Raw genomic sequence first — 21,250 nt, 5'->3', positions numbered from 1 at the left:
GATGAAAAAATCAGAAACTAATAGGGAGCTTAATTTTTTAGACCTTTTGGCTAATACAGGAGTTTCTGCTTCCTAATTAAATCTTTGGTTAAATTATATGCTAGTTAACACTTGCTCCATCATTCCCAAAATTTCCTAATGAGAGGTTTACATAAAATTAACTGTTGGACAAGAAATTGATTCCTCTTTCTCTATTCTTAACCATTGTTTCTATTTCAATGTATCAGTTTGAAGAACTAGCATACCTGTGGATGGAGAGCCAGAAGCTGGGGGGGAACTACAGCCGTCACCGGGCACAGACTGAGAAACATGTTGTGTTATGTGTCAGCTCACTCAAGATCGACCTGCTGATGGATTTTCTCAATGAATTCTACGCTCATCCTCGGCTGCAGGTATCTGTCTTTACAGCTTGGTTGTCTCAACTGTGGTCCACTTTAAGACATGTCAATTTAACAACAAGAAAACCCTTGTAAGTAGAAAATAAATCAGCTACAGTAGGATTATGAGTAGGAGTACATCATAGGATAACTGGGTTCTTACAAAATCCTTAAGAAAAGTAATTTCGAGTTAGATGACGAAATATCCCCAAACATAATCTAAGTAGTAAGCTTAGTCCTCTGGTATTATCTCTAAATGGGAAAATTTATCAAGGTTATCTCTTTTCAGTGGATATGAAAAGTATGCAATCATTTGTCCAAAGTGATTGCATACTTTTTATACTAGTTGTGAAACTATTTAAGCTGTTACTGCTGCTATGATTGGCTAAAAAATCAGCATGGGAGGTAATTACCCAATCAGCTCAAAATATTGTACTGAATTTCCTTCCTTTTGCAAAGAATTTGTACATGATGCTTTCCAGATCAAGTCGTGTAGTTCAATTTGAATTCTATATGGAATCGATCTTAAAATAAAAGGAAGGAATAAAAAGGAATAAATATTAGTTACTTGTCAAAATATGTTGCTTTTGAACCTGTTCTGTTTTACTGTATTTTTTCATTCCTTTAGTTTTCTTGGGAAGAAACTATTTTATTTTGCCCTGCCAAACACAATGAATCCAATATAGTCTGTTGTTCACTGATATATTAATAATGAAATAAGGTAGTAATTGTAAGGTAAAGGTATTACCCAGAGAACCAGAGTGATGATGCACATGTAAATAATTACTGTTACGTATGTTTTATTGCTTGCAAATGTAAACAGCTCAGATGTTACGTTTAGGATCAGCACAAATGAAAGGGAAGAGGAAGCTTACTTTTGCTTGTTTTTGTTATTTCACCAATTTAATGTGCAACACCTTTTTGTCTACGTATGTGTAAGACGAGCTAGATCAATTAGACCTGATGTGATCATTCGAAGGACTTAAAGTGTTTAGCTATTATCAGGGTTCTCTGTTTTGACTGAAATAAAGGACTAGATATTTTCACATCATGTTGCATTACACCTTAAAGTGTAGTCTAAATTGTACTAATGCTAAGATAAAAGTCCCTCGGCGCTCTTCCCATCAGCATGTTCCTGATGATTGTAAACCTCCACTTACTGAGGTTTACAATCATCATTGTCTTACTGAGTCTACATTAATATTTTACCACTTACATTAGCCTGAGTGATTCTGCTGGCCTCTCTATGCACCTCATGCACTAGTCTCATTCTACTCTTGACTCTGCAGCTGCTCTTATGAACAGTTGCCCCTGCTGCACCCCTGTTCGAAACACTTAGTATAACTATTTGGTTTATGAATTGGGGAGACTGATGCTCCTAGTCTGAACAACTAGTCTGGTCCTTTCTAGATGGATGCATTTCCCTTCTGGTTATGAACGTAGTTCTTTTGCAAAACGGGAATTGCAAAACTGAACACAGTTGTACACTGAACTGCAGTTTATGGATCAGTTTTTTTTTTTTTTTACCCACTGACACTTGTTGGGTCAAGAACCTCCTGATAAAAAGAGCGTCTTTATAAGTGCGGAGGGATTTTTTTTTTAGGGGGGGTCAGCTTCCTGACAGCCTGGAGGATGCGGCTGTGGGGAGAGAGTTTAGCTTCCTGACAGCTTGGTGGATGAAGTTTTCTGTGAATCTGGTGGAGCTGGCAAGAGCCTGAACAGACAGTCAGTCTATGAAAACACACACATGCACAAAGACTGTCTGTCTGTCTCTCTCTGTCTCTTTGTCTGTCTCTCTCTTTCACATACACATGCATATGTCCTGCTTTAATCCAGTTTCTGACGAATGGAACTGGGTCGAATTTGTCCAAAGGAGGTCTGTTGAAGTCCACAAACAGGAGTGAAGACATGCTGTCTTCCCGCAATCTGTTCTGCGTCTGGTTGCCCGTGTTATTAATTGCGGAAAAGCACATGGCTAATTTGCATACGCGAACAGGATTGGCTGGCTCCACTTGGCAAAAAACAGACCATATTTGTGAATAAAGGTTTTGAATTTTAATACTGGACATGTTGAGCTTAAAACATTTTAGTGACCATTAGTTACAAAAAAATATTTTATTTTAAATTTTTTTGACACAATAAGACCCCTTTAAATTTTGCTTTTGAGGCTTTCAGGGGGTCTCATGGGTTAATTGGGGGGGTCGACCCCCCCCCCCCCCCCCAGACCTCCGTATTTTGCACTCTGATTACCCAACTCCATAATGCTGTATGTCTTTTTTTAAACATAAAGCCCTGAGATTCCGGCATCCACAAAAACATATAAGCATTGGACAATCGTATCTCAGTCAGATGGAATCCCTGAAGTAAATATGAAGGAAAGTGATTCCAACATCAACACCCACCTTCGCAAATGTTTTCAAACACAAATGGGTAGAACTAAACATATATTTTATTATTCCAAAACTGAGGAAGCTCAGGTGCACCACTAGCAAAGTGTCAGGAAAATGCTAGCTTGCAGATAGACATAAAAGTAAAACATACAAAACAAGTAGAATAGTCTAAGAGCAAACTTGCAACACAGACAATTCTGTACAGTTCTTGAAAATAGCAAACTAAGATTAAAGAAATATGGAACTGGGTATGGTGATTAATATGCAAAATGTGTAGCAGACTATGAGCGCATCTTAGACTAGATCTACACTTTAAATGTCTCATTAATCTTCAACATTACTTTAAAAAGCAATTATTGAAACTCAGAAAACAAATTTTGTTTGCTTGATTGCAGGACTATTACGTGGTGATCCTTTGCCCTACAGAAATAGACATTCAGGTTCGACGCATCCTGCAGATTCCTCTGTGGTCTCAGCGTGTCATCTACCTGCAAGGATCTGCTCTCAAAGACCAGGATCTGATGAGGGCCAAGTAAGTTATCACCTTCCCCTCATTTGCAGTAAGGTGAATATTTTAACTCATGCTCGAAGAAAGCATTAGAAACTCACCTGTTTTTTTAAAAAGTGGTCCATTGGAAAAACAGATCCACTAACTTTGCAATTACAGATTGCTTTAGCCACAAGTCATCTTGGCTGCCCTCTGCTTGCACATCACTGTAATAGAATTTAACATCATTCTCTGCACAGAGCAAAGACTAAAGGCATTAACAGGAATAAAAAAGGTCCCAACTGTAGTTTTTTTTTATAGCTAGATATTGTTTAATATCTTTTAACGACTGAGTCATAATGTGTTGATGTGTTTTGGGAAATTGCTTCGTGAGGCACTGTAAGGCTCAGTCAGCGACCCACGCATGTGTAAAGGCTACAGTCCCTAATGTTGGTTTCCTTAGTTGGCTGTCTTCAATGCGTTTCACACTCTTTTTGGTCAAATGTCATAAGTAACATACAACTATTAAAGAGTGAATAAGGAAATGTGTTTCTTTGCTTTAATATTTAGGGATCTTCCATGATTTTCAGCCTTTTCACAAGTGTTCAAAACATACTTTTTTATATTTTAACTCTGCATGTCATATGGCATCATTATAGCGTAAACATGACACCCCCTACCCTCAGTGCACATTTTGTATGATTGTGAAAAGGCTGAAAACTGTGAAGGGCCCCTTATAGAAAGAAATCAACATCATTTCCTGGATGGAGACTTGCTACACTGCGTGATTCTGTGAGCCCATTTCCCCCTGTAACTTTGTAAGCTGATCTTTCCCTCCTGATTTGCTGCAACTTTCACAATTCAGTGCCATCTAACTACTGATTCTTTCCATCTAAGCTTTGGGCTATTAAACTTTAGAGCTCATATCTGGGAACATAAGCATCCTTCCAAAACCAGGCACCTGTTTACCTGGATATTACATTTTATGCTTGCCTGAACCAGGCCATAGATCCTCATTTTTGTCTGTGGCTGATTTAGGATGGATGATGCTGAGGCGTGCTTCATCCTGAGCAGCCGCAATGAAGCCGACCGAACAGCTGCTGTAAGTGAAGTAAAGCGACTTCTAGCATGAACCCTTTCATAAACTGCATGAACAAAGAAAAGGGGCATTTCCCTTCATGTCATACTTTACCCTTATTTTGTCACTCTAAGATATTTAGATATCCAGAACAATGCTTTGCAATAAAGATGAGGCAGTAAATTCAGTGATTATCTAAGCATGAGCATTAACTCAAAAGGATATTTCTCCTCCTGCAGGATCACCAGACTATTTTGAGGGCTTGGGCTGCAAAAGACTTTGCTCCCAACTGTCCTCTATACGTACAGATACTCAAACCGGAAAATAAGTTTCATGTCAAATTTGCCGGTAGGTACAAAAAATGAAATATAATGCATTCAAAAACCACAACTGCATCAATTTGTAAAGGATTGTTAATGAATTCCTTTCAACAGATCACGTTGTATGTGAAGAAGAGTTCAAGTACGCCATGTTGGCACTCAACTGCGTGTGTCCAGCCACATCCACCTTAGTGACTCTGTTGGTTCACACCTCCAGAGGACAGTAAGTAAACACACACCTTCTGCTTTATAAATGGATTCTTTTAAGAGCCTTTTTCATTGTTTAACTTCAGTTTTTTTTATGTAAAAAAAAAAATACACATATGTGTATATAACTACAAGCAGTGTTACCCATTTTCCTCTGTCTATCTGTCTGCCATATAAAAACATATTTTAGAGTAGATTTGCATGAAATTAAATACTCAAATCCAGTTCACTTGGTATACAGCACCTAACTACCACAGGCAGCCATGCTGAATGTTCTGACACTCAGCAGAGCATGTATAAAGAGAAGTGACAAACCTGTAAAATTTTCTATAATTTTTAGGATGATACTCAGATTAAGTTTGTGTTTGTCTCATTAACCTTTATAGTTTTCCCCTACTCGGCTCAGATCATCACTGGGTCCAAACAACAAATAGCAATCAATGCTGAGCTTGAGGCCTTGGTTATGTGCTTCATAATGGTCTCTGTTCTTGCTCTCTCACTCTGCTTATGATTCACAGGAACAAAATTAGCTTGACTTGATTGTTTAATCAAAGGAATGTTTTTTTTTTCTGTGAAAGTGTCTTTTTAGAGATATAGACTTAGACTGATGGATGTCAGCACATCAGAAAGCATATCAACCTGTTTCTTCCTTTAGGCTCCAACCCTTCCTTCTCTCACCACATCAGAAATACAGCACATAGATGTTATCATGGAGATTCTAACATGCTTCTTCTGCCTGTAAAGGACAGAGACGCCTAAAAATTGACTAAAATCTGCAAAACAGATTTTAGTCAATTTGTTTCAGAATCTAAGATGATTCAAATTTTTAATTAATACTTTGATTTCCAGCTTTGTTACATAAATGACCCCTGACTGTTGTTTTTAGGGATGTTTGAACACTGTTCTTCATACTTTAAATGTCGATATTTTTGCCAGTAACCCAAAAAGATTCAGCCTAGAAGATTTCGGGGGAACCTAATCCTAGGGTCGGTGAATTTTATACCGAAACATAATAAAATCTTTAGTTTTTTGACCTTCTCAAGACTAACCACAATCCTCGCACTAGTGGATGATAAGTTTGTGAATTTGATATGACTTCATTAAATTTGGCTAATTTGATAGGTTTTGTTCATTTTAAGAGAGGGAATAAAATGGAAAAAGAGAACCTCGCCTTTAAGAATCGGAGGGATCCGTTGGTGTCTTCTTTTATGGATTTACATTCTACTCGACCATGTCTAGTCCCCTCAGTCTTCTTGGGTAACTGTTTTTGAAGATGCCTATATTTCCTGATGACTCAAGAGACCATCCATATGAGTAGGCCCTTAGAGACACTCATCCTCCTCTTCATCTTGTGCCAGGCGAATTGAGATTTAAGGATCGGAATTTATTGTCTCAAATCTTGGGAATAAATCATAAAAATCATGTGGCCTAAACATTGCTTCAACTCGTCAAATATTGACGTTTGGTGTTGCCCCCATCTTGTCAGCATCTGACATGATGGGGGTAGCCCTCTCGTTATTCTGTGATGTAGGGGGTGCATGACAGGCTGTGGTGGAACCATTTTTGATGTACAGCAAAGTAAAAAAACGGACAATAACCCATTCCTAACCCCTAAAGCTAAAGAATATCGATCTACTATAACACTGTTAATAATGAGTGCTGATCTTTATGTACTTATTTTTACAAGTATTCACTCAAGCACAGCTCCTGCTAGAAGGGGCTGAATGCAGGTCTTAACTTACTGATGCCTCAGAGGCTTTTTTCCAGCTTTATATGTTTTGGTAATATACTCCCTCACACTCAAGGTTATTTGAACAAATGCTTTGGTTTGTGAGAAACTGTCTATATTATCTGTGAGAATCTCTCCCTGTGCTTCTTAAGTAGTTAGGGCAAACCAGTGAAATTCCAAACAGGCATATTAACAGGAATTTTAGCAGCACTGTATCTGTGCTGCCCTGCAAGGTATTAAATAAAATGTTGGCTTAAATGGGAAAAAAAACAGAACCTCTATTTCTTGTTAAATTAAACATTTATTTCCATCAGCACGTATACATGTTACCATGTGCTCCTGAAGCTACCAACTTAACAATAACTGCAGGCTACTTTTTTTTTAAAGTGCGGTGTATCTCACGTGACACAACGTGTCATTTACCCTGTGCATCCACATTCCCCATTAAAGTCAGGATGTGACGTGCAGGAAGCTTTGACCAAAAAGTGTTAATATTTAACGAGTTGGCAGTGAAAATGTGTTTTATTTAAATTAGACAAAAACTACTGTCCTGGTCAGAAGTCAGCATCCACTCATTATTGGCACTGATTGATGTGCTGCTGACCATTTGAAACAATAATATTGTAAAAATGGCAGAAGTACACAAGGCCTGTATGAGAATTGTTGGCGATCGTGACTGCAGTAGATAAAAAAAGGGTTTGATTGACACCATTGATTTCACTGACTAATACAATGTAGAGAAATGGGTTTATAAGGGGAGCCTCCATATGGCTTCCTCCCTTATTCAGTCTCCATATCACCATCAGTGTCCGAGGCTGACACTGACATCTCTAACCTAAATTGACCTACTTACATGGATCTACTGCATGCAGAACCACTGCTTTCTGCTGGGCCCTGAGTGTCAAAGACATATTTCTTCATGTCAATCAAACTTACTTGATGCTGCCTTATTTTAGCTGTGCTTGGTTCCCATTAGGTTGAAATGTTCTTTAATCTTTAATAATAATTCAAACTATACTTATACTATGCTACTACTTGGTAGTGATAACAGGGAGACACAATTTTACAATTTACTATTTTGTGTTTGATGTGTTTACATTGAAAAAATAGGAAAACAACCAAAGACTAGGAGCATAGAACCATAATGCATAGAATGTGTCTAACTGATCTGTGCTTTGGCAGAAAAAAAAAACATTTTTTAATCCTTCAAGATCTCAGATTGATGTTTTAACGTCATTATTGATTATTTCCCGGTACCTAAATATTAGCAGAGTATTTGCATATATGCTGTATGAGCTTATATACATTTTAGCCTAATATTAATCATTCTTCCAGCAGGTTTATGTGTAATGTTTTAATTTAACCAACATGGATTTTCGCATAAAAAGTAATATGAACTTTTTAAAGTGACCTTGCCAGAAGCCCTTAAAAAAGATGGGTGCAAACCAACAAAAAGGCCAAGAATAATTTAACATTAATTACCATGTAGGCTAGAAATGGTATATTCGCCTCAGATAAGTGTTATTATGACTGTTACTCTGAATGAAACAGTAAATATTGAATTGCTCCTTTTCCAGGGAGGGGCAGACATCGCCAGAGCAGTGGCAGAGGACTTACGGACGCTGCTCTGGGAACGAGGTCTACCACATCCGTCTAGGTGACAGCAAGTTCTTTGGAGAGTATGATGGAAAGAGCTTCACTTATGCCTCCTTTCATGCCCACAAGAAGTTAGTAAATCCTCTGCTGGTGAATTAAGAATGAATTAGTATCATCCACGGGACAGAATGACTGAAAGCTGAGATCCATTTGGAATTGCCCTCTAGGTATGGAGTGTGTTTGATCGGAGTGAAGAGGGAAGACAACAAAAGCATCCTCCTGAATCCTGGACCACGTCACATCATGGCTGCTACAGACACCTGTTACTATATCAACATCACCAAGGAGGAAAACTCTGCCTTCATCTTCAAACAGGAGGAGAATCATGCCAAGGGTCTGACTGTCTCTGGTCTCTATGACGCCCCCTCCAGGCTTCCCGTTCACAGCATCATAGCCAGCATGGGTAAGAATGACAGCGTGGAAAGGAAACATTTAACCTAAAATCATTAGTGAGAGGTAGGCAGGAGAAGGTTGGCATGTGTGAAGAGAGTATGGACGCTTCGTCCTAATCCTGAAAGCATTTTGTACATTTCTGAATGATGGCTGCCTTTTTACTGCTTTTGCATGATATTTTTTGACTGAATTTATACTTTCCTTTACTTTATTGGCTGACTTTTTTTGTAATGTGCCTGTTTTTGTTTTCTGAAAGTTGATCAGGCAACCTCATATGGTAAGTTCATGCATGGATCATCTTTTGTTTAAACACCACAAAGTCTCATAAATAAAGATTAAATTGCTTTCTACTACACCCTACAGATAGTTTGCTTAATGTGTTTATCCTTTTTAACATATCAGGTTTAAACACAATAGACTATGTATGCGCTGTGCATACAGCAAGTATGTTATACATGTAATAAATGCATTGAGGTATTGCCATACAACATATTATGAGCAGTCATATGATGTATGTCAAGAATGTTTTGCAAGCACTGCAGTTTGCATGCTATAGGCTGTTTATCCGGCATCTGCCTGAAAAGAAATAGATCTTCTCTTTCAGATGTAACATTTAGATCTACTGAATAGTTTGAAAATACTGAGTGTCAGAAATGTACAAATGTAATTTTAATTGTAAAGTGCTGTTGTTTAATTTCTACAGTGACAATGCCAATGCTCTTTGGGGTTTTTTAAAATCCACTTGTTTTAATCTCAGGGACTGTAGCGATAGATCTCCAGCACCCCGATCCTCCTGGGGAAAGTGGAAAACTGACTCTACCTACTGAGAACGGGGCCGGAAGTCGAAGGCCAAGCATTGCACCCGTCCTGGAAATTGCTGACTCCTCCGCAATTTTGCCCTGCGACCTCCTTAGCGACCAGTCGGAGGATGAAACCAACCAATCAGATGAGGAGGGTTCTGTAGGGTCAGAGTAAGTGGCACAGACATGTTTAAATGTATGAACAAGCTGCAGCAGGGATCCGTGGGTCTGTGTTGTTCGTGATGGTTGCATTCTGTGCTTTGAAATTGATCAGTCTCACCTTTTTCTCTCTTGAACATCCCTTCAGTGGCTGTAGAAAGAAAGATGGATGGCGTTTCAGCAGGCTTATAATTGGTGTGTCATGATGCTGTAAGATGCAGTGATTCATATCAGGACAGGGAGGTTAGCCTTCTACTTTTAGTGCAGCTGATGCTCCTTAGATGCTTTGCTGTCAATGTTCCTGTTTAAGATAGCCACACAGAGTCACAGTTGCAGCAGTTTAAAGAACAGAAAGTAAAGGAACTCAAATGCAGTGTGATATCAGCCGCCAAACCTAAATAGCACCTTTCAGAGCGATTTTTATCATTTGACATAACATGGTCTTCTGAGCCTCTGCTACTGCAGGCGCAGAGGTGGTGTTGAAGTTGTCTTTTTCTCCTCTGAAAGGTTTTTTTTTTTTTTAAGGAAGGGCAGAGATTTTAAAGTGAAACTTAAGGTCCCACACTGCCATCATGTGGTGGTGTCGTCTAAGGGCTCAAACTGGCAAAGTTATAAGGTACAACTGATTGGGGTAATTGCATCTAAAGCATCAAACATTAAAGGCGACGCATCAAGTTTATGCTTTAATTTGCATTAAAGCAAGAAAAAAAACAGGATATGTAATTTCATGTTAACATTCCTGTAGGCTGAAAAGCATCTGTTGAATGATTAAAATCTGCAGCAGAATCTGATACACACTGGGAACCTGAAGCCTCTCAGAGCGCCGGTTTATGTGGATTAATTATCCTATGGAATCAAACACACGATTTGATAAAACAAATAACTAAGTTAAACATAGAGATGCAGGTGCAGTTTTGCAGGAACCATAATTAGCATTAGGAAGTGGAAAGCTCTACTATGACGTGGGAGCTAGATCGGAGCTCATCTTCCTGGCTGTGTTTCCTTTCTTTGAAAATCAATCTTTACTTTTTGTCTGTGTTTATATGACCAATATGCCAAAGATGGGAATGAATATTATCAAAATGTTCTGTATTTCCCTTGTATTCATCTCCTCACCTGTAAATTTCTGTTTCCCTCCATAAGGTTTGTGAAGGGTTACCCTCCAAACTCTCCCTACATCGGCAGCTCTCCGACTCTGTGCCACCTCCTTCCACAGAAAGCTCCACCCTGCTGCCTTTGCCTCAATAAGGTGCAGTTTTACACTGAAATTGAGCTGTTGGATTTCCCCACATGCTTTTTCGTATTTTTTTTTATTTATAACAGACAATGAGTAAGGTGATTTTTCTGCTAAAAGCCTGACGACTTCCTGCTGAACTCTGTCTCCACCCAGGGCTGCAAACATAATAGCTTTGAGGATGCTAAGTCTTATGGCTTCAAGAATAAGCTGATTATAGTGTCTGCAGAGATGGCAGGAAATGGGCTCTACAACTTCATAGTTCCCCTGCGAGCTTATTATCGGCCCAGAAAGGAGCTCAACCCAATAGTTCTGCTCCTGGACAATGAGTAAGTCTCTGTGCACCCCTGTTCCAGCCTGATGCATGATTATTTTCACTCCTACAAAGATACAGAACATAGAAATGTCATAATGACTGCCCCTAATGGCGTGTTCATTTACTACCAATTTAAAACAAGCCATAACTCCTTCCACCTGTGTTGATTAATTTTAGATTTATCCTTTTTTTTTTTTATTTATTTCAATCATTTTTTACCATGTTTGTATTTAAATAAAAAAAAAAATCCTACAAATGTAGAGCCAGGAAAGCTCTAGCTGTTTTCCAGCTCTTGATGGATATCCATAAGCAGCTACTTTGCTCAATTAAAGATGGTTTCGATCCAGTTTGGAGGGAAATTCAGATAAATATATCCATTCCTCATTAGCAAGCAAATTTCAGGAAATAATTTGACTAGCTTCATAAACTGTCATTGGGGGTTTTGTCAGTATAATTGGTTTTGAATGTGTCCTGTTTCCTGCAGACCTGATAACCACTTTTTAGAGGCTATCTGCTGCTTTCCAATGGTTTACTTCATGGTTGGAACTATTGATAAGTAAGTGATCTCCAGTATATCATGATGATTCCTTTTAATATGAAAGAGAAAAGTAACACTACTTGATTACATTACTAGTAAAATGTATTCAATCTTGATCATTTAAATTAGATCCATGTGTTAGATAAGTTGTAGCGAGCTGTGGTGGGAAGCCGCCTGTGGTGTAGGGGGGTTGCTTTATGCTTCATGCAGATGGAGAAAACTGGTCACTGGTATTTCAATAAAAAAGATTTTAAACCATTTTTGGGGTATAAAAATATATTTCACCATTTAAATAAATAAAAAGATTATTTTAAACCTTTGCATATCTTAGTACTATATATATATATTTTTTTTACATAGTTATTTAGGTTATTTTTCAGCTTTTTTCATGTGTATCTACAGCTTTATAATATGAAAGTGTTAGTGTGAATTGTGTGTAAAACCTTATTTTAGGGGTCCCTGTATGTAAACTGGCTCATGTAAGGCACCTAGCTTTTACCTAAATCAGCATTAGCTATTGTTATTAAAATGTAGATTCAAAATGATTCCCAACTAGATCACATAATCACTTAGCAGTTTTAACAAGCATGATTAGGAAGGGTTTAGTTTGGCTCTGATGATACAGTCACTGATTCTCATAAAATTGTAAGGTTGAGTTTGTTGAAGACCCAAATGCAGAGATGCAAGCTGTTGTTTCTTGAAGATTTAATCACAAATGGTGGCAACAGAAGCAAAAATAAAGAAATAACTAATCAAGGGACACAGGAACCAGAACAAAGGGGGAGGAATGAAGAGAATCCAGCAAACATTACCTGCAGAGGAGGAGTATAAATGCCAAACAGAAGAAAGAATATAGTAATCAACTGATTGGGAGCAGGTGCGGGCGAAAGGATCTAGAAGGGAGCTAAAGGAAAGGAGACTATTGCAAGGAAGCAACAGAGAGTAAACATGAAATATATAAGAATTCGAATACAAAATTTGAAATGAAAAATACAAAAAATAGAAAATGAAACCTAGAAAACACAGATTGATATAAATTAATTGCAACTAAAAACTGAAAAAAGAAAATTTAAACAGAATCAAAAAGTCCCGAAAGGCCAAAATCATGAAACAAATAAGCCGGATTTGGCTTTTGCTGCCCTACAATAGAGTAGACTGAATGATTTCAACATGATTTTATAAAGTAAGTAAAGTAGAAGTTACTTTTACTGTGCAAAAGACTTATGATTCTCTCTGAAATGCACCAGTTTGGACAACCTGCTCCAGTGCGGTATAATCTATGCTGATAACCTGGTTGTTGTGGACAAAGAAAGCACCATGAGTGCTGAGGAAGACTACATGGCAGACGCCAAGACTATTGTCAACGTCCAGACAATGTTCAGGTAACAGAGAGACTGAATACTTTTTTCTCCCTTTAAATATTATATGTATTTTTTTTTTTTTTTTTAGCTTCACTAAAAAAATAAACAAATCTAATGATGGGATTTAATGTTTTCATCTTTTTAATGAACAGAGAATGAACTGATACCAAAGACTACTCTCTGTCATTGTGGTGCTCTTCGTGGTGCTAAAAAATAATTAAAAACATTTATCATAGCCCTGAACGTTCCTCGTTTTTGGCAAAAATCTTTTATTCTTTTCACCAAAGAATCATTATTTCCTCTTCCTCACCCAGATTGTTCCCCAGTCTAAGCATCATCACAGAGCTCACACACCCATCTAACATGCGGTTCATGCAGTTCAGAGCAAAGGACTGCTACTCGCTCGCTCTGTCTAAACTGGAGAAGGCAAGTGTTCAAAGACTTTAGTCTGTTTTAGACAGTGACAAATGTTAAAATCAATCATGCAACCACATCGTGAGAAGATATATGTGATTTACACAAGTGCTGATGTGACTCTTCTAATCATTTTGCATGGGAACCACCTTAATATTAGTCAGTATCTTTAATCATCCTTTTAACTGCTTTTTATTTTGAACGTTTCTTCCTTAAGATGTTTATCCTTTGCTTTATCTATTTTAAAGGTCTTGTGGCATCCTTGTCTTATTATAAATTTTTATACATGCATTTAGAAATAATGATAAAATACTGTTAAAATGATTCTCACACCGCCAAAATGAGAAGTGTGTCACTCATTTCTGTTGGAGCTGCTTTTTGTTTTCTAGGATAGAATGAAAATGATTGGCTTTTAGAACTCATGTCTTATTCAGATCATGCTTATATATAATTTTTCATTCACGATACGTACCCATATCTGAAGTTACTTTTGTGTAAATAATGTATACTGACCTGCTGGTCCTTGAACCTTCTGGTGAAAGTCTTTTCTTTGGCTAACTTTTCACATTAAATGCAATAAAACGCATGAAAATAACATCTTCCTTCAATGTCCAGCTCCGTCTGTAACATATCAGGCCCTCTGACAGGACTTTTCCAGTGAATTCAGACGTTTCTCATTTGAGTTAAGTTGTCGAAGAAATCCTCAGATCACAGCAGTCGTTGCTTGGGCAGGCCAGCCTAGATGTCCATCAGCTTTAGAGCTCAGGTCAAGGCAGAGCTTATCCTCTTCACTGCAGAAAAGTGGAGCAAACTGATGTCTATTGCTGCAGTATTCCTGCAACCAAGTAGCAATGTGCTTTTCTTGATATTTACTCTGTTTATGTACTGTTTATAACTGGCATTGGTGCAATAAATGACCCTGCATTTCCCTTTTAGTATCACTTCATTTTTGGGTCACAATTCTCTTTAACTGTGTATTTAATCTAAACAGAGTGTAAAGTAAAACCCAATTAATATGCTCAATTAATATGCTTTTCCTACAATTTATGTTTTTTTTATTTGATTTAAAAACAAGAAACCAGATTGACCTTTTTTTTCTTTTATTAACACAGTGACATTAGACCATTTAAGCATTAACAGTCTAATTGATATTAATCAAAGGCAGCTAAATTGAATTTATTTTTATATTGCTAGTTTACTATAGATTTTTTTCTCAATTACATTTTTTAAACATAACCAGATTAGTTCTTAAACCATTTAAAGATTCTACATTTGTTAAAAATCAAATTCAAAATACTCCATTTGAATCCAGTAAGATCTACATGTATAAAAATAGTGATATCTAACTATATACAGTCCAGTTCAATACAAAAAAAGCAATATATTGCCAGTTGGGAGAAAGTTATCTAAAGAAGTGTAACATTCTCCACTGAGTCATTCTGACCAAGCAAGCATATGGCAACAGTAGAGAGAAACCACTCCCTTATAACAAGAAATTCCCAATGTAATCAGGATCACTTTGAGGTCTAATTTACTAAAAACAGGAATAGGAGTTCATCCTACAGAATTAAAGGAGGGTGAACAAAGTTCATATTAGCAAAACAAATGGTGTATTTTAACATATAAAAATAGACTAGAGGACCTTTCTGTGGGTAAGAACAAAAGAACGCATAATAGAACAGCTAATAAAAACAACAAAGGCTTGGCCAATGGAACACAATAGGCCATAGGTTTGGAAAACAGATAAATGTTCTATAAATTAGTTTATACTTGGAACAAAATGAAATTAGTATTTTTGTAGACTTGGCTTCATTCTAACAGCATATTATCTGAAGAAACAGGATGATTATCTAAAGAAGCATTGACATTATGTCTGTCATTAGTCTGGTCAATCCAAAAGATAAGCCTTATTGTTAGCATTTATTTAGAAATGGTCTGATGTGCAATGAGAGAAACGTTTGGATTTACTGATTTAATTCATCCTGAAAATCTATCATGTTTTGGCATTGTCTGCAAACGTTTGGCATTTACCTTCCATTAAAAAAAAATGTCTATGGATCATTTCTGATCCTGCCTCTCCAAATAGGCAAATATATGCTGTTTTATAATTTTAATCAAAAGTCCCTTGTGGTTTTCTTAATTTGTTTGTTTCTATCATATCAAACAAACAAAAAAGTAAATCAGACTTTTTAAGAAAATTACCATAGTAGCCATTCAAAATTTCCCCACTTTCCCTGATGGGCCCTTGGCTGGTCCTTGGCTAGTCCGCTACAATGCTTTTTTAAACATCAATCTTTGTGCTAGAATATTCTTTCTGTCATGATTTGTGGATATAAAAATTTTTAGATTTTAATATCCACAAATCATGACAGACCCTGTAATTCCTTGAAAGGGTGGAGTCAGAGTAAAAAATATGCACTCCCAGGAGAAGGAGGGGGTCACTGCAGTGGCTGGAAGTGGCTGAAGTGGCTGGAAGTTTGAGGGGGTTTTGCTGGGACTTGCAGGAAAGTGGGCTGCTATTCGGCTGCAATTTGCCTGGGAAGGGTCATTTTTAATGGCTGCTACTGTACCTTCACATTTCAGTTGAAAGATGCGTCCAAACCTGCCGTCTGTTTCCTTTCAGCTTACATGTTATGCAAAATAAAATGCACCTGTCTAATAACCTGGAAATTTGTCCAAGTTTCTACTTTTTCTACATTTTGTCTCGTTTTTCAGATTGAGAGAGATAAGGGCTCCAACCTGGCCTTCATGTTCCGGCTGCCATTCGCTGCCGGCCGGGTGTTCAGTATCAGCATGCTCGACACGCTGCTATACCAGGTGAGATAACCCACCCTGGCGTTTAACATTCTCTCTTTACAGAAAAGATCAAACTAGTTCTAGACCTAAGGCAAGTACGGACCTAGAAGTAGACTAACTAGTCTTCTTGTAGCTTTTATCAGTTAATTTAGTGGTAAATTCTCATCTGGACTATTTTTTCCTCTCTTGACAGTCATTTGTTAAGGACTACATGATCGCTATTATAAGACTTCTCCTTGGCCTGGACACCACACCCGGCTCTGGTTACCTGTGTGTTGTAAGTAAAAAGGCCTGAGAGTTTGACTGGATAAACATGTGCAGGCTAAAAGCTTAGTCTTCCTTCCTCAGATGAAGATCACAGAGGAGGACTTGTGGATCAGAACTTATGGGCGGCTTTTCCAGAAATTTTGTTCTTCCAGTGCAGAGATTCCCATCGGCATCTATCGCACTGAGTCCCACATGTTCTCAACGTCGGAGGTAAGTTTGATGAATTCGCTCATGTCAGATCCCAGCCGATGCATCAAATCTGACATTAATATACAACAAAAAATATAATTATATATATATATATATATATACACTGTAAGTAATTGTCCTGTAAAATAACAGTAAAGAGCTGGCAGCAGAGACGCCAGCAATATACCGTTATTTTTAAGGTATTCATCCGTAAATTGATTTTACAGTAGTAGACCGTAAACCAGAAATACGGTATATTTCTGTATTTCTATGAGTTACGGTAAAGAGCTGGCAGCTAGGACACCAGCGATATACTGTAATTTTAGGGTTTTCATACCGTAAATTGACTTTACAGTAGTAGTCTGTTTTCTCACTGTTTAATGATTTCACTGTCTAATACATAAAAAAATAAATGCATCATATTTATATTATTTGGAAATTACAATAATATTCTGTTTAAGTTTACTGTAGAGGCACAGTAGATACACAATACAACAATTCAGTTTAGCAGTTTCCTAAAATATCAACCTTGAATACATGCAATCAATATAAGAGCTTCATTATTCAACAGACAGTTGCTCAAGCATTATTATGAATATTGTGCAAAATAAGCAATCAAATCAAAAAGAATCAAAATAATTTATTTCAAAAGGCAATATAATACTGAATATTGCTACTTTCAAAAAATTGAGAAAAACCTCCCCAGAAAATAAACCGTGGTGGGTGATGCTGAGAAGATATTTCGAGTAGCAAACAGAGACAGCTGACTAGCTGACTTTGAGCCAATGTCAATATTATTTAACATTGTCTTTTACACACCAACACAACAAATACAGAGGAAATAAGAGTTTAAACATTATTAAGACTACTTCAAAGTAGGAACATTAAGACCTTTTTTATCATGAGTAAAAACATTCAGCAAACCAGCATGTGTTTTTCCTCTTAAAATAGCCCTGTGAGATAGATTACAATTTTCCTCTAAACTCCACTTAAAAGATGTATATTATGTAATCTGCAATGTATTTTCTGATGTCTGTGAAAATGCAGAATACTGTATGCAGAATTGACAACATGTGGAAAACAAACGTAAGAACATTTTGAAAAAGTGCATCAAGGCCATTTCAAATCTATTACAGTACAGTTAGAACATGTGGATTTATACATCATTACAGTAATATGGATAAAAGAGAACATTTAGGGAAGAAACTGTACTTTACTTCTTAAAGTAGTCCTGTGAGGTAGTAGTATTCCCGGGAATCTGGGTGGGTGTGAACCACCCTGATTCAAATCTTGTGGATCCAGGAAAGATTTTCCGTTTGTTAGCCACTGTTCTTCTGCAGTATTATTCTAGTGGAGCCACTGTCAAACAATAACAAACAAATATTATACAATCAGGAATGTGCAATATACTCTCCAAGCTAATGCTTATAAAACTAATAAATTGTTGTGGCTTAATGTGGCAATGCCAGATTGTCAAAACAACACATGGACAGACAGCAAGATTAAGGAAAACTCACTGATCTATGTGAAGTCCTATTCGAAGTCAAGGAGTTTCTTCAGGAGCATGTGTGGAGGAGACCTGTGTGTTGACTGTGGAAAACTTCTTCTGGAGGATCACACTTTTCTTCTTGGAGACAACCTTCCCCCTTTTGGCCTTTGTCCTTCTCTCTGGATTTATACCAATGAAGCGCCTAAAATCGTAAAAATAGTCTAAGATCAGAGTGGAGTAAAGTGACAGCAAATGGGATTCTAATGAGGTCCAATACCCTGTGTGTGTGCGTGTGTGTGTGGGGGGGTGTGCATGCCTGTGTGTAAGCTGTCGTCCGGCTACTGTATATTATAGTTAACCAAGATTTAACAAAAACAAAATAGTAGAGAAGTAGAGTAGAATATAGTAGAATATTGACTACCCTATTCAAATCTAAGCATCACTGATAGCTTACATATAGCCTAGCTAGACAAACTCCTGAGCGTTAGCCTATATCAAACATTCTTGGCAATATAAATAAAATAGGAAACACAGAGGCAAAGAAAAAAAGATTTTGATTTACGTACCGCTACATTTTTTAGATGCAAGGCTGGAATCGTTGTGATGAAGACAGATGGTAGCACGTTGTGTGTTCTCTAGTCGTCTTCTGGAAATTTTTTAAGAAAATACTGTAGTATCCCGTTATTTAAAACAGCCGCATACCGTTTACGGCCTCTGTCCTGTTGCTCCAAGTTAAGAAGCCCACAATGCATTGCCTTTTACAGTACTGAACTGTTAAACAAGAAAACAGTATTTTAGTGTTGAAAATTTGCTGTAAATTTACAGCAATTGCTTACAGTGTATATATGTATATATATATATATATATATATATATATATATATATATATATATATATATATATATATATATATATATATATATATATATATATATATATATATACCAGGAGGTGTCTTGATTTGGTTTATCTTTACCCTTTCACGATTATGCTTTAATTATAACTTTTTTCATACCTTCTCTGCTTGCTTTTATTACACTACTCTCTAAATTGGTTTCTTTAGTTTGTTTGCTTCGTTAGTTGCTGTAATAAGCGGAAGCTGCAGCTGAAAACTAAAACAAAACCTAGAGGGAAAATTAAGTTGAAGTCTGGGTGATTTCGTTTTTCGCTTTACTTGTCAGTTATAGTTTATTTTGTTTAATTTAATCTGAATAAAATAGAGCAAGGTTAGTTTAGCCTTTTGCCAATTCCAACACACAGTGGAAATAAGTTAAAATACAACTAATATAATTCCAGGATTGTGTTATATAAGTAAGATGGCCAAGATTAACTGTCTTTTTTTTTTTTTTTTTTTTTTACAATTCACAGGAAGAATGACAAAACCTCTAAGAGGAGCAAAGATGCTAAATGAAATATGTCAAACAATCTGGTTTCTTAAGTTTGCAGCCCTTTAAAAACTGTGTTGAAGCCCTTTCCAGTTCAATATCTCGAATCACTTGATGTAGGCGTTATATAGGTTGATGACCACAGGTAGGAATGATTTCCTGGGGCGCTCTGTGGTGCATCTGGGTAGGAGGAGTCTTCTGCTGAAGGAGCAGTCTAGCAGATCAGGAGAACATCTCTTTTTCCCACCTCTCTTCATCAGATTCCATTGTTTCATTTGTTGGATGTAACACTAGATGCTTGCCAAGCCATTGCCAATTAGAGATGTAATGATTTTACAAAAAATTCATTTGGGAATAGTTGGACAGTTAAGTTGCCTCAATATGATCATTGAAACTTATCTCTAAGGTAATAAAATCCCCAAAAATAAATGGCAATTTTGTATTCCAGAGCATTGATTGTTGAACTGAAGTGAAGAGGAGGGAAAACTTTATTTAAGGGTGACGCTTTTAGAACAAACTGGTTATTTCAGCTTTCTATTGACACTTTTAATCCAAACTGGTTATTTCAGCTTTCTATCTCATGTGCATTTATCCTTAATACATTAATACAGCATCTTCTGAAAACAGCACAACTAACCAACGGGCTAACATTTTTATTTTATTCTCTTCTTTTTAATCATTTTTAGAGAATACAGAGTCTTTAAGCATTTAAAGAGAAAAAAAAAAAAAAAACTATGTAATAAAGAAAATTAGAAGTTAAAATAAAAAATAAAAATATTTTTTTTATGTATGAAGTTCCTTCCTTCCTTCCTTCCTTCCTTCCTTCCTTCCTTCCTTCCTTCCTTCCTTCCTTCCTTCCTAATCATAAATCACATTTCCTTACCATAGGCTTTGAGTAAAATATAGAAATTTACTTAAAATACCAAATGTCAACATGAATATGAAACTTACCTCTGGGTGGGTTAGGAATAAAGTCATGTACCAAAAATATAAATGAATAAAAGGATAAAATGATTGAGTTGTAGATTATTTTTGCGAAGCAGTTTTGAGTTAAATTTATCAAGCTTTTGTTAATTTCCTGTGGCTCAGCATCAAATAGTAAATATGCTATATTTACTATTCATTGAGCATATTTTTAAGCTTTGAATGATTTAATTTGCTTTGAATGCTTCATCTTACATTACGTTTTCTTTGTTTGGATGTCCTTCTCTTACAGAGGAAGGACAGTAATGCACAGGTAAGTCTATGGTCTGATTATCCAGTTGGTTTGTAGAAGGCAGAGAAAACATTAAAGATACACTATATTGCCAAAAGTATTTGCTCACCCATCCAAATTATTGGAATCAGGTGTTCCAATCACTTCCATGGCCACAGGTGTATAAATTCAAGCACCTAGGCATGCAGACTGTTTTTACAAACATTTGTGAAAGAATGGGTCGCTCTCAGGAGCTCAGTGAATTCCAGCGTGGAACTGTGATAGGATGCCACCTGTGCAACAAATCCAGTCGTGAAATTTCCTCGCTCCTAAATATTCCACAGTCAACTGTCAGCTGTATTATAAGAAAATGGAAGTGTTTGGGAACGACAGCAACTCAGCCACGAAGTGGTAGGCCACGTAAACTGACGGAGCGGGGTCAGCGGATGCTGACGCGCATAGTGCGAAGA

General features: G+C 36.9%; 1 protein-coding gene across 15 annotated transcripts in view; it reads left to right on the top strand.

Moving 5' to 3' along the window:
- Positions 1–21,250, top strand: part of si:dkey-21e5.1 (potassium channel subfamily T member 1) — a 116,048-nt gene that overhangs the window by 82,542 nt on the left and 12,256 nt on the right. For 8 of the 15 annotated variants that reach the window (XM_038300297.1, XM_038300329.1, XM_038300313.1 and 5 more), the window contains 18 exons: positions 228–392; positions 3,163–3,299; positions 4,293–4,356; positions 4,572–4,680; positions 4,767–4,875; positions 8,166–8,315; positions 8,412–8,647; positions 8,894–8,914; positions 9,395–9,608; positions 10,740–10,845; positions 10,987–11,159; positions 11,631–11,702; positions 12,932–13,066; positions 13,360–13,471; positions 16,175–16,276; positions 16,449–16,532; positions 16,604–16,732; positions 20,802–20,822. In XM_038300297.1, coding sequence (XP_038156225.1) covers positions 228–392; positions 3,163–3,299; positions 4,293–4,356; positions 4,572–4,680; positions 4,767–4,875; positions 8,166–8,315; positions 8,412–8,647; positions 8,894–8,914; positions 9,395–9,608; positions 10,740–10,845; positions 10,987–11,159; positions 11,631–11,702; positions 12,932–13,066; positions 13,360–13,471; positions 16,175–16,276; positions 16,449–16,532; positions 16,604–16,732; positions 20,802–20,822 — 2,139 coding nt within the window. The remainder of the gene's footprint in view (positions 1–227; positions 393–3,162; positions 3,300–4,292; positions 4,357–4,571; positions 4,681–4,766; positions 4,876–8,165; positions 8,316–8,411; positions 8,648–8,893; positions 8,915–9,394; positions 9,609–10,739; positions 10,846–10,986; positions 11,160–11,630; positions 11,703–12,931; positions 13,067–13,359; positions 13,472–16,174; positions 16,277–16,448; positions 16,533–16,603; positions 16,733–20,801; positions 20,823–21,250) is intronic. The other 7 variants (XM_038300354.1, XM_038300289.1, XM_038300322.1 and 4 more) reach the window with 3 other exon arrangements.

The sequence above is a fragment of the Cyprinodon tularosa genome, unplaced genomic scaffold (assembly GCF_016077235.1).
Source record: "Cyprinodon tularosa strain WSP-4 unplaced genomic scaffold, ASM1607723v1 ctg112, whole genome shotgun sequence".
Lineage (NCBI taxonomy): Eukaryota > Metazoa > Chordata > Actinopteri > Cyprinodontiformes > Cyprinodontidae > Cyprinodon > Cyprinodon tularosa.
Note: the sequence above shows the minus strand (reverse complement) of the source record. Positions and strands in the feature narration are given on the sequence as shown.